Source organism: Cottoperca gobio, chromosome 15 (genome assembly GCF_900634415.1).
Source record: "Cottoperca gobio chromosome 15, fCotGob3.1, whole genome shotgun sequence".
Lineage (NCBI taxonomy): Eukaryota > Metazoa > Chordata > Actinopteri > Perciformes > Bovichtidae > Cottoperca > Cottoperca gobio.
Genome location: NC_041369.1, coordinates 1,850,216 through 1,864,695, shown reverse-complemented (window position 1 = coordinate 1,864,695; position 14,480 = coordinate 1,850,216). Strand labels below are relative to the sequence as shown.

Genomic DNA, 14,480 nt, shown 5'->3' with positions numbered 1-14,480 from the left:
CTCATCTTCCTCCCCCTTCCTCCTTTTTAACGACAGGATGAACAAATTGGTGAAAGGTGGTCTTGAAACTGACACCTCAAATAACCCCCTGCTCTAAACCATCATGCCCCACCATCATCCCACATTCTTCTCCCCCCTCCCAGACGTCCCCCGCACCTCCCCCTTGGCTTATGCCAAAAGCCCACTCATGGACACTCAAGGACATCACCCCCCCCAAACTGGTCATGCCGTTCTTGACTACTACCAGACTAAAAAATCAGCGCTCAACACGCACTGCATCTGGTTATCTTAGATATATCAGTGCACAGCCAGGACCGGCTTTGAAAGTGGCTCTTCTGAATGTCAGATCACTGGCTACCAAATCTTTTTTGATTAATGATATGATAGTTCAAAAGAACTTGCACTGTATGTTTCTAGTTGAGACCTGGTTAAACAACATTACTGGTGTGGCAACACTGACTGAGACGTGTTCTCCAAACTATAAATACTATCAGGCAGTCAGCAAAACAAGAAAGGAGGAGGGATTGCCGCTATCTTATCAGCATCGCTTGTATGTAATGACATTGACTTGGGTGAATTTACATCATTTGAATATCTTGCTATTGAGCTCAAAGCAGAATTATCTTTGCTCATCATCACATTGTACAGGCCACCAAAATATTCAGCACTATTTCTAGAGGAATTCTAAGAGCTGATTTCACTCAGCATCACTAGATGTGAAAGAATAATCCTGCATGAAGACCTAAATATTTACGTAAATAAGAAGAATGATCTCAAGACTATTGAACTTGAAAAGTTACTAGACAGCTATGATCTAAAACAAAATATCAGTGAACCCACTCATCAGCATGGTAACACACTAGACTTAGTGATAACGACAAGGCTGGACATCGATAAGGTCTCAGTAATGCAATTACCAATATCTGACCATCACTGTGTCTTTTGATGCTAACCTAATCTTAAAGACCAAAAGAGAGACAGTGGTCAAAAAAAGAATACTAGATGACACAGCAGAGGAAACATTCTCTAACATCATGAGATCATTTGAGCCATGCTCAGACTGCTCCTTAAATCTCATGGTTGAAAATCTAAACTTCATCACCACCTGTCTGTCAGCAATAAATAAATGGATGAGCAATAATTTCTTAAAATTAAATGAGAACAAAACTGAAATCCTACTAGTAGGTCCTGTAACAAAAAGAGAGATGATGCTGAATAACATGGGGAAACTTACTCCTTTGATTAAACCTGAAGTTACAAGTCTTGGTGTTATCATAGACTCAGATATAAGCTTTAAATCCCACATAAACAAGCTGACAAAAACATCATTCTTCCACCTTAGAAATGTAGCTAAAATCCGACAATTTATAAATCAAAAGGATGCTGAAAAACTAATCCATGCTTTCATTTCAAGCCGACTCGATTATTGTAATGCACTCTTTACCGGCCTCCCAAAAAAAACAACGGAGAGACTTCAGCTCATCCAAAACGCTACAGCGAGGCTGCTGACTAGAACCAAGAGGTGAGACCACATCAGTCCAGTGTTAGCCACTCTAAACTGGCTTCCAGTAACGTTTAGAATGTACTTTAAGGTCCTCCTTCTTGTATGCAAAGCCCTAAACGGAAACGCACCAAGTTACACTGCCTACTCTCTAATAAACTATGTGTCCCCAAGAACATTACGATCATCCACTACTGGTTTATGAAATTTTCTCAGAAACATCCAAAAGAAAATTGGGGATGCAGCCTTTTGCAATTATGCACCAAAGCTATGGAACACTTTACCTGCAGACATTAGGGAGGCAAGCTCGCTCAATATCTTCAAAAGTAAGCTAAAAACATATCTTTTTACTTTAGCCTTTTAATAGTGATATTTTATATCTCTTTACTTTAGCCTTTTAAGCTAATACCTCTCTACTGAAGTCGCCCTCCGACCAAATATAGCACTACCCTTCCTTTGATTTCAAGTCGAAGAGGGTAAAGTTATGGACCTGCAGTTTCGTTTTGTAATACAAGCAGCTGGCTTGGATTTTTGGACACATCAGCACAGCTTGCAAGTCCATTGTCCAAAAAGACATTGTTCGTAGAATCCTTGTTGCGGGATTTCTCATGCCTCGATTCATCTTTCTGGATCACATGTGCATCATATTCGGCCTTACTGATATTCCCATGCTTGAATGAAACACAAACATTACACTGATCTTTTTGCGGAATGAATACAGAATACTTTCCTTCATGGAACACATGTGAAATGTTGTATCCAACGGCCCTCACTCCAGCAGTTGCAGCTGCCTGTTGATATTCCCAATGTCGAAGAAAGGTGACAATAAGTGTCGATGAAATATAGTTTGAAGAGACAAAATATTAAGAATTGAAGCAGACAACCGCAAAAGTTACTTCTCCTAGTAGCTAATTACTTTTTATAATTATGCAGTAATTGTAAAGTAACTGTTACTTTTTGAAAGATTAGATTAGTTTTAGATTAGTCTGTATTGTCCCAGATGGAAATGTGTTCATGCTTCATGGAGCTACAGGAGCTATTTAGTGTCTGTAACCCACTGGGAGGCTTCACAATTAAACTAACTTGTGAAAGTAAAACCCTAAATAACTACACAACATTTATAGCCTAGCCTATATTACAGTAAACATCATCACTTACCAATAGGGGACAAGCCCTGAACCATGAAAATAACTTCATTTATCTGGTAGTTTTTCTTTCTTCTTGAAGCAGCTGCCATCTTGTAAAACTGGTAACAGAAAATGTGACTTAGGCAATAAAAAATTTGAGATAGGCCGTTAATACTAACAGGGTAGAAACAGCATTATATTTTCAGTAAGGATCTAGGCGAGGGGTGGCCAGCATCATGACATAGGCCATTAGTTTAAGATGGTGACGATATGAAGCCTGTTAAAGTCAGCACAACAGCACTGTCACTCACTCTGAGCTATGCATAAAATCCTGTCAACCATGCAGCTGATGTGCCAAACTAAAATCAATTGAGTTACACAAAATAGTTAGTCTGACTGGACACCCTCAATAAAGAGCTATTTCTCATTTCCTTCTGGGTAGATCCTACAACTTTAGACTTGCAACACAATGTGGTGTCTGAAAACTGAAAAACATGTTTGAATTGTTTTCTATCGATGCGCTATTCAAACTTAATGCCATATTTCTCATCTTACAATCTGGCCATTTCAGCATAATGTAAAATATCACTTGAAAAGCCTATGAAAACATTTTCATGTAATTCTAGTTTTTATGGAGAGACACCTGACAGAACATTCATCTAATGGACTGCTATTCCAATCTTTACGATCACTCAAAGCTATTTACAACACATGTCAGCATTCACCCATTCACACACACACACACACACACACACACACACACACACACACACACACACACACACACACCAGCAGTGATAACCATTTACACACACATTCAGTATTTTTGCTCAAGGACCGACATGGACTACAAGGGGCTGGGGATCGAACAACCGACCTTCCGACCGATGGACGACCATTCTACCTCCTGAGCCTAGCCTAATCACATTGTTGATACCAACTGACCCATTTCAAATTTGAAAATAATAGATTTGCTGTTGTTGAATAGTTCTGCTTTAAAGTGTCCTCCATCTGTCCACTGATGGATTGCTCCAGTTATATTCAACGCTAATCCACTGCCAGTGGCGGTTCTGGGGGGGGCCAACAGGGGCCAGTAGAGCCTGGACCCACCTGTGGCCCCCTCTGAACGAATATTGTACATATACAAAAAGTACTGATTTTTTTACGACGGTCCAGGCAGGGGCGGGACTTTATTTTGAGGGGCATACCATGCGGTCAATCACATGCGAGGACAGACTAGGATCATACCATTATGTGAAAGAAGGAAGGGGGGCAGACGCTCCAAAGACAGCGAGTGTAGTGGTACAGGCCAGGTACACACAGAGCAACGGGAGCCGGATTTAAAGCAAGCGCATCGGGAGAAAGTGAAGAAATGAGCGAAAACCGAAAAAGAAGCTCTGCACTAAAGACTTTTATCTCAAGTGTCATAATGTTCAGACTTTGGCCTTTATTTATTTGATTTGTTTGCTGTAGTTCTGTGTTAAGTTGTTAATTTAAAGGTTTGATTAACATGTTAAAAAATAGTAACTGTATTTTAAAAAGGCTTTTATGAAAACACTGAATGAAAAATTGCTTACCAACACACAAACCATTTATAATTGCTAAATTAGGCTAAAATAGAAGGCTCCAAGTGATACTAAATGAAGAGCCATTTGGGATGAATTTTTGAAAAGAGTCAGACCTCCCATCACTAGTATGAACAGTCTGACTCGTTACCATGGGAACCTAAATAAAAACATGCATGCCATGATTGATCACTGGAGAGATGCTGTCAGGAACATACCAATCATGGTATTGTTTTTCTTGTGCGCGATTTCTTATACTTAACTAAAAATATTGAAGGCTTGAACACTGCTTCGTCTCTTTTGTCCCGGGTTGAATGTGCCCCTCTGACAAAACACTTGGCCCCACCCAGTATTGATTGTCTAGAACAGGGGTGGGGAACCTTTGGCCTCCGGGCCGTATACGGCCCGCGAGACCATTTGATCCGGCCCTCGAGGTAATTCATAAACGCACGAAAAAAAAAGAAAAGAAATCTAGAATAAATCGGGCGACTGACTGTTTTTCCTAGCCACGGTCAGGGTCCTTGAACACAACACGAGCGGAACGTGTCATCACGTGGTCACATCATGTAAATAAACTTCAATATTAAAGGAGACCATCATTGACATCAGTGAACGCAGCATGCAGAGTGTAAAACAGAAAGGTGGATGCGGAATGTCACTTTCCAGGAGAAATGGACGAACGATTATTTCTATGTGGAAGTAAAAGGGATTTGCATTTGCGGTGAAGAAAAATAATCTCGAGCGTCATTACAGCAGGAAACATGCCGAACTGCACGAGCTGAAAGGACGAGTGCGTTTGGATAAAGTTAACACTCTTCGGCGGAGTTTGGCCCAACAAGCAGCTCTCTCAAGAGCGTAACATACAAACATGGAAAGATAGATCTGTAGACCACCACACCAAGAACAGACTATTCCACCACTGCTGTGCAATTATCACTGCCATGTGCAATATTTACTTTATTTTCTATAAACTACTATATTATTTTGTATTCTATTTAAATTATTGTGTACTGCCTTTTTACTTCATATGTTATTTTGCTGTGACAAGAGAAATTACCCCGTTGTGGGACTAATAAAGGATTGTTGATTTCTGATAAAACAGAAAGATACATGGATAATAAAGTTGCTCTTTTGCACAGCATAAAAGAAAGGTGAAATGAATGGGCTGTGTCTTTAAATACATTGCAGAGGTTATGAGTTCAATAATTAGTATGGCCCTCAAAGGATGTTGTAAAAAATAAAATGGCCCTTGATAGGAAAAAGGTTCCCCACCCCTGGTCTAGAACCACCACTGTCCACTGCTTGGTCACGAAACAAACCGCGCTAAAGTTAAAGAGACCGACTATACAAAGCTGACAGCCCAGCAGTAACCTTAATTAACATAAAAGACACACCGGCTATGAAAACAGGAGACACTTGAGAGAGAGCGCACTCGTGGGACAGCACAATGTAGTATGTAGTGTAGACTAGCTGAGGTAATGTTTCTGCCAGTAAACTCAGTGTTCGGCTCCAGTGTAGCTGCTGACAGATGCTGACAGATGTGAGCGCGACGCGGCTCCACGATGTGTAAATTTATGGAATGAAGACGTCACACGAGACTACAGCAGGGAAGTGTCAGTAAACATCGAACCGCCTAGATCAGCGATACTCAACCCGCGGCTCCTTTAAGACTAGTTGTGGCTCTTTTAAATCCCACTTAAAAAAAAAAAAATCTAAAAAAAATCTTTAAAAAACGAAAAACAAAAACATTGTCAGCAGAATTCATCAACATTTCATTATCACTCACAAGTCACACATCAGTCATCACACACATCAGTCTATTAAGCCGCCTCCCCCCCATCCCTCTGAACAACCAATCACAAATGATTTCAGGTTTCGCGCTCTGATTGCAGGTGCGCGAGATAATTGCTCCGTCACACTGGGAAAACTAGCTTACAGCACTACGCAAAAATGGCAAAGGAATATAGGAAACGAAAATATGAAGAGGAATATCGAACATTTAAAGAGGACTGGGAACTCGAGTTTTTCTTCGTCTCCACCGGTTCGGGAAAATCTGCCTGCTTTGTGACAACGTCATTTCACAATTTAAAAGGTCCAATTTGCAGCGCCATCACGACACAAAACACCCGAAGTTCAGTACCGACTTTCCGAAAGGTGGAGAGCTGAGGGCGGAAAAGCTGGTGAGACTCAAACAGAACCGAACTGCTCAAAAAAACTTATTCCACACTAATACGAGTGAAAGAGCGACAGAGGCCTCCTACAAAATCACACATGAACTGATGAAAAAGATGAAGCCATATACTGATGGAGAAATGGTGAAGGATTGCATACTGCTAGCTTGTTCCACATTGTTTCCTGAGAAAAAAGACCTGGAACGAGAGGCAAAAAAAATTCAACTGTCGGATTCTACTGTAGCTAGGAGGGCATCAGACATTTCAGAGAACATTGCACATACTCTTAAGGACAAACTGTCTTCCGCTGAGTTTGTCAGCCTTGCAATGGACGAAAGCTTGGATATCAATGACACGCCACAATTACTCATCTTTATCCGAGCGATCAACAGTAAGTTTGACATTACAGAAGAACTGCTTGACATGGTTTCACTGGAAAATGGAACAACGGGCATTGAAATAAAAAACGCTGTGCTGGAAACATTAGAAAAGTTTAACATTGGACCAGACAAAATCACAGCATTCACAACAGATGGCGGACCGGCGATGCTTGGTAAGAGGAACGGAGCTGTGGCTTTGCTGAAAGAAACGCTGAAAAACGGCGGGATTGCTGCTGAGGGTATTTTCTCATACCATTGTATTGTGCATCAACAAGCCTTGTTTGCTAAGTTCAAATGTCTGAATGAAGTGATGGCAAATGTAATCGAAGTGGTTAATTATATCAGGGCCCGTGCAAGAAACCACTTAAATTTTAAACTGCTGTGCGATGAGTTTGACACTCACTATGGATGATTTGGTGTTACACACAGAGATCAGATGGCTGTCTAAAGGACGTATGCTTGCACATTTCATGGACCTGCTTGAACCCCTGAAATCCTTCATTGTCGGCCAAGGGGAGACTTCCCGTGTGGGTGGGTGGGTGCTGTCTGTTGCGTTCCTGTGTGACATAACGCAGCACTTGAACGAACTTAATCTCAAAATGCAGGGAAGAAACAAGACCGTGTATGAGCTCTACACGGCTGTCAGAGTATTTTCTGACAAACTGGATGTACTCGAACAAAGTGTCCGTGGTTCTAATTACCGTTTCTTCCCCACCGTGCAGAAAGTGATGGCGATGCATGCAGACGCTCTCCTGCCCTGTCAATCACAATTCTGTGACGGGCTAACTGAGCTCAAGCAAAACTACACATCAAGATTCCACGACTTCAAGGACCATAGCAATATTTTTCTACTTGTGAAAAACCCATTCCTGATTAAGGTCAATGAAATGAAGCAAATAAGCGACCAGCTCGGACTTGTGCAGCTTCAAATGGAGTTCGTGGAGTTAAAGAGCTCAGATGAACTTCAGCGTCAGTTTCGGATTACAGATGTCGTGGACTTTTGGAAACTGGTGGGGCATCTACCAAATATCTCCAGACTGGCAAGACGCATCATCTCAATGTTTCCGTCCACATACCGGTGTGAAGCAGCATTCTCTGCGCTCTCAAAAATAAAATGTCGCAACCGAAACAGATTGAGTCTGCAGCACACAACAGAGGCCCTTCGGATCGCCGTTTCCAGCGCAGAGCCCGACTTCAAATCACTTGTGCGGCAGAAGGAGTGTCAGAAATCACATTGAGTGTGAAGTAAGTACAACATTACTCTTCTGACTCTTCTTCTGCTGTCTATAATCTGCTGTTATATGGACTGTGATTATCAGTAAACATGCTGTCTGTTATCTGTTGTTATGGACTGTGATTATCAGTAAACATGCTGTCTGTTATCTGTTGTTATGGACTGTGATTATCAGTAAACATGCTGTCTGTTATCTGTTGTTATGGACTGTGATTATCAGTAAACATGCTGTCTGTTATCTGTTGTTATGGACTGTGATTATCAGTAAACATGCTGTCTGTTATCTGTTGCTATGGACTGTGATTATCAGTAAACATGCTGTCTGTTATCTGTTGTTATGGGCAGTGATGATCAGTAAACATGCTGTCTGTTATCTGTTGTTATGGGCAGTGATTATCAGTAAACATGCTGTCTGTTATCTGTTGTTATGGGCAGTGATTATCAGTAAACATGCTGTCTGTTATCTGTTGTTATGGACTGTGATTATCAGTAAACATGCTGTCTGTTATCTGTTGTTATGAGCAGTGATTATCAGTAAACATGCTGTCTGTTATCTGTTGTTATGGACAGTGATTATCAGTAAACATGCTGTCTGTTATCTGTTGTTATGGACTGTGATTATCAGTAAACATGCTGTCTGTTATCTGTTGTTATGGGCAGTGATTATCAGTAAACATGCTGTCTGTTATCTGTTGTTATGGACTGTGATTATCAGTAAACATGCTGTCTGTTATCTGTTGTTATGGACTGTGATTATCAGTAAACATGCTGTCTGTTATCTGTTGTTATGGACTGTGATTATCAGTAAACATGCTGTCTGTTATCTGTTGTTATGGACTGTGATTATCAGTAAACATGCTGTCTGTTATCTGTTGCTATGGACTGTGATTATCAGTAAACATGCTGTCTGTTATCTGTTATGGACTGTGATTATCAGTAAACATGCTGTCTGTTATCTGTTGTTATGGGCAGTGATGATCAGTAAACATGCTGTCTGTTATCTGTTGTTATGGGCAGTGATTATCAGTAAACATGCTGTCTGTTATCTGTTGTTATGGGCAGTGATTATCAGTAAACATGCTGTCTGTTATCTGTTGTTATGGACTGTGATTATCAGTAAACATGCTGTCTGTTATCTGTTGTTATGAGCAGTGATTATCAGTAAACATGCTGTCTGTTATCTGTTGTTATGGACAGTGATTATCAGTAAACATGCTGTCTGTTATCTGTTGTTATGGACTGTGATTATCAGTAAACATGCTGTCTGTTATCTGTTGTTATGGGCAGTGATTATCAGTAAACATGCTGTCTGTTATCTGTTGTTATGGACTGTGATTATCAGTAAACATGCTGTCTGTTATCTGTTGTTATGGGCAGTGATTATCAGTAAACATGCTGTCTGTTATCTGTTGTTATGGACTGTGATTATCAGTAAACATGCTGTCTGTTATCTGTTGTTATGGACTGTGATTATCAGTAAACATGCTGTCTGTTATCTGTTGTTATGGACTGTGATTATCAGTAAACATGCTGTCTGTTATCTGTTGTTATGGACTGTGATTATCAGTAAACATGCTGTCTGTTATCTGTTGTTATGGGCAGTGATTATCAGTAAACATGCTGTCTGTTATCTGTTGTTATGGACAGTGATTATCAGTAAACATGCTGTCTGTTATCTGTTGTTATGGACTGTGATTATCAGTAAACATGCTGTCTGTTATCTGTTGTTATGGACTGTGATTATCAGTAAACATGTTGTCTGTTATCTGTTGTTATGGACAGTGATTATCAGTAAACATGCTGTCTGTTATCTGTTGTTATGGACAGTGATTATCAGTAAACATGCTGTCTGTTATCTGTTGTTATGGACTGTGATTATCAGTAAACATGCTGTCTGTTATCTGTTGTTATGGACTGTGATTATCAGTAAACATGCTGTCTGTTATCTGTTGTTATGGACTGTGATTATCAGTAAACATGCTGTCTGTTATCTGTTGTTATGGACAGTGATTATCAGTAAACATGCTGTCTGTTATCTGTTGTTATGGACTGTGATTATCAGTAAACATGCTGTCTGTTATCTGTTGTTATGGACTGTGATTATCAGTAAACATGCTGTCTGTTATCTGTTGTTATGGACTGTGATTATCAGTAAACATGCTGTCTGTTATCTGTTGTTATGGACTGTGATTATCAGTAAACATGCTGTCTGTTATCTGTTGTTATGGGCAGTGATTATCAGTAAACATGCTGTCTGTTATCTGTTGTTATGGACAGTGATTATCAGTAAACATGCTGTCTGTTATCTGTTGTTATGGAATGTGATTATCAGTAAACATGCTGTCTGTTATCTGTTGTTATAGACTGTGATTATCAGTAAACATGCTGTCTGTTATCTGTTGTTATGGGCAGTGATGATCAGCAATGTGTGTTTTGTGGTTGCAGTGAAAATAATAAATCACAGTTATTGCACTGTACATTATGCTTTTCATTCCTTAGTAACATATTACTATTATCCATATTCTCAAATGCATCATGGTTTCAGGGAGGAAAGGAGCGTTTTTGGATTGTGGCTCTTGCAAAAATATTTTTTCGTTAATGTGGCTCCTGATTAGGACAAGGTTGAGTACCACTGGCCTAGATAGTCGGCACATAGCCATGCAAAACTACATAATGAAACAGGATTTTCCGTGAAGCTAGCTGTCAGACTAACCTCAATCTGAATTTCACTCTAAACTCCACCACAGTATTATTTTGACAGACTATTGAGAAAACTTGGCGAACTAAAGCTACCGTTAGCTAATGTTAATCACAAATTTGACATTTTATTTAAATGAACATATATCCATATATGTTGTGTATGACAAATAGCAAAGCCACCCACAACATTTTAAACCGCTGACAAGTATTACATGAGTATCTTTAGTTGCATGACGTTCACACACGAGAGAAGGGCACGTATCGTTGCTAACAGCTCGCTTAGCAGAATGAAATGCATACAAATTCATGTTAACTGTAACTTAGCTGTAACAGATATGCGGCCATTGGCTTTCGTTACCATGACTATAAAACGCTGTTATTACCAGAAACAGCTAAACCAGTGGCGTTGCCGTGAGTTTCATCACCGGGGAAAAGCATCTAACGTTACCGCGCTGCTTCTAACGTTACATGTCTCTTTGCTTAAGTGACCACAACCTGCTAGTGTAGCCATTTCTAAAGCACTCATCAAAAAACTTAATCTGCTCACGAGTGTGCTAATAGCTACGTAGTGAAGTAATAATAGTCCGGTGTCTCACCTGCAATACTGAAAATGTTCTGCTTCCATTCTGTTGCCTCGTTGGGTGTTAAAAAGCCTCGGAGGACGGGGATCTCTACGTCCAGGGGCATTACTAACGCCTCTGGTTCCTGCTAAAATATGAAGTGGAAGCTGGTGTCGACGGTCCTAGATCAAAGCCGGCGATTAATCGCTTTCGTGATGAGCTAAGTCGGTGTTTCTCGATCAGAGATAATATGTTGATTTTCACCCATGTGGTGCAAGCGGCATCAGTGAGCAGCCATGACAGAAGCGCATTGCATTGTGGGAGAACTAACCAAGAATGAAGACTTGCACAGGGATGCTGGGAATTTTCAAAGTTCGGGCATGTAGATGATGTAGATGGGGACACGATGCTGCATTTAGTAATACAAGCATGTTTACTGCCGTTGCCGTTTGTTCTATGTAATGGCGTATAATCTTATTTGACTTTTCGTGGCCATTATTTATGCCAAAGCACAGATCAATTCAGGAAAGTTGTTACTGTACTGATGACTAATATCTGACCGTACCAAACAAACATTTGGAGAAAAAAAACAATGTATTTTGATTACCAACATACATGGAATTACTTTTACTTTTTGAATTACCCCATATAAAATAATACATACTGTAGATTCATTTGAATAGCACATCTACTGTATGTGTAGATGCAGCCCAGTGCTTTACAAATACATCCATGAGAAAATTAGACATCAAATGTTTGACACAATAAAAAAGAAAACGTTGAAGATTTACAATAAATGTGGCTTTTTTAGGAAAGCTTAGTGCTCAGGACTGGACAAAGGATGAGAAACCCCACAAGAGTCCAACTAAAAATGTGTTTAATTTACATTGCCTAAAAGAGAAATTAAGCTAAAGACAAATTACATAGGATAGACATTCTGCCCACCGGGCTTCAGAGAGTCGTTACAATAGACATAAAAGATCACTCATCAAAAGATCATTAATCATTCTTTTAAATTATAATCCTTGAGATTGCTCTCAGTCTGTGGGTCTGGGCAGGATTTCTCAACAACTACTGTCCTGATTTCCATGAAAGTTGGTATATGTGTGCATCCCAGAGGATACTAACTTTGATTTAAATGTTTGGGTTGCAGGCAAACAGCATAATTTATATTCTTTTCAATCTGTGTTTTGGTCCAAGACAAAGTATTTCAACTACTAATAGTCATAGTAGTACAATACAATTTGGGTATCCCCGCAGAACCTTTTCCGCTAAAGGTTTGTTTTAAAAATCCCTCATCTTCTGACCTTTTCTAAAATGTATGCAAAGTGCTTTGAAATGAAGTCGATTGCTTTCCAGGGTTGGTGAATGCCTCTGAAATATCATTAAGCACAAACAAAGAACCAGGTAAAAACAAACTTATTTTACAGACTGATTTGCTTTCAGAGATACCTGGCTTTAATTTATTGAAATGTCAAAGCCTCAATACAGTTCGACTGCTCTCAGCAGTTTTTAAGTCCTTTAAACAAGAAAACAAAGATATACCTTTCAACACTAATGCATCATCACAGAGGTCAGCAGTGGCATGTAAAAAACAACAGAATGAGGATCCATTTCCCAAAAGTAATATTATGATATAATATGTGGTGGTGCAACACCACACAGACGAACAAGTCTGACTTAGGTCCACAAAGACTGCAACTTTTATATTCTTCTTTAAAACAATTTAATGTTTATGTTATATGCAAAATCTCTTCTTTATTGGGTATTACACAATGATCTTAATAAAAGTTCTGTCCGTATAACTAAAGTTGTATAATGTTTGTTTTGCACAAGTATATAACGTATAATGGGTGTGACAGAAAAATAGGCATTCTAAATATTTACAGAGATGTATTGGGTGTCCTCTCTGGGAACCATCACCTTATCGTGGTGAAGAGGTATGTGTGTCCCTATGGACCTGAGAGCTGTGTTGTCTGGAGCCTAGTGCTCCTGGTAGGGTCTCCCAAGGCAAATTGGTCTCAGGCGAGGGGCCAGACTAAGAATGGTTCAAAAACGACTTCATGAAAAAAAGGGAAAGGAAAGGAGAGACCCTGCCCGGAGGAAAACCGGGGCCCCCGTCTGGAGCCAGGCCCAGAGGGAGGACCTGACAGCGAGCGTCTGGTGGCCGGGTTTGCCACGGAGCCCGGTCGGGCACAGCCCGAAGAAGCTACGTGGTGCCTCCCATCCATCCATCCTGTGGGCACACCACTCATGGAAAAACCGCTGGGGTCGGGTGCGCTGTCACATGGGTGGCAGTGATGGTCAGGGACCTCGACGGGCCAGACCCGGGCAGCAGAGGCTGGCTCTGGGGACGTGGAACGTCACCTCTCTGTGGGGGAAGGAGCTGGAACTAGTGCGGGAGGTGGATCGCTACCAGTTGGATCTGGTGGGGCTTACCTCCACGCACAGTCTTGGCTCTGGAACCGTACTCCTGGATAGGGGTTGGACTCTATTCTTCTCCGGAGTTGCCCAAGGTGTGAGGCGTCGGGCCGGGGTGGGGATACTCACTAGACCCCGGCTGAGCGCCGCTACGTTGGAGTTTACCCTGGTGGACGAGAGGGTCGCCTCCCTACGCCTTCGGTTTATGGGGGGGAAAACTCTGACTGTTGTTTGTGCCTATGCCCCAAACCGCAGTTCGGAGTATTCGGTCTTCTTGGAGACCCTGAATGGAGCCCTACAGGGGGCTCCAGTAGGGGACTCCGTAGTCTTGCTGGGAGACTTCAACGCACACGTGGGAAACGATGGAGACACCTGGAGAGGCGTGATTGGGAGGAAGGGCCTCCCTGATCTAAACCCGAACGGTCGTTTGTTGTTGGACTTTTGTGCTAGTCATGGAATGGCCATAACAAACACCATGTTCGAACATAAGGATGCTCATAAGTGCACGTGGTACCAGAGCACCCTAGGTCAAAGGTCAATGATTTTGTAATTGTATCATCTGATCTGAGGCCGCATGTTTTGGACACTCGGGTGAAGAGAGGGGCGGAGCTGTCGACTGATCACCATCTGGTGGTGAGTTGGATCAAGGGGTGGGGGAAGACTCTGGACAGACCTAGTAAACCCAAACGGGTAGTCTTTAACTCACACCTCCGGCGGAGCTTTTCAGCCATCCCTGTGGAGGTTGGGGGCATTGAACCTGAGTGGGCGATGTTCAAAACCTCTATTGCTGAAGCTGCAGTGATGAGCTGTGGTCTCAAGGT

At 41.2% G+C, this 14,480-nt stretch overlaps 1 protein-coding gene across 1 annotated transcript in view; it reads right to left on the bottom strand.

Annotated features, from left to right (window-relative positions):
- Positions 1 to 11,585, bottom strand: part of ttc27 (tetratricopeptide repeat domain 27) — a 67,049-nt gene extending 55,464 nt beyond the window's left edge. The window contains exon 1 of the mRNA XM_029450580.1: positions 11,275 to 11,585. Within this exon, the coding sequence (XP_029306440.1) occupies positions 11,275 to 11,365 (91 nt within the window). The 5' untranslated portion in view covers positions 11,366 to 11,585. The remainder of the gene's footprint in view (positions 1 to 11,274) is intronic.
- Positions 11,586 to 14,480: the final 2,895 nt, after the last annotated feature.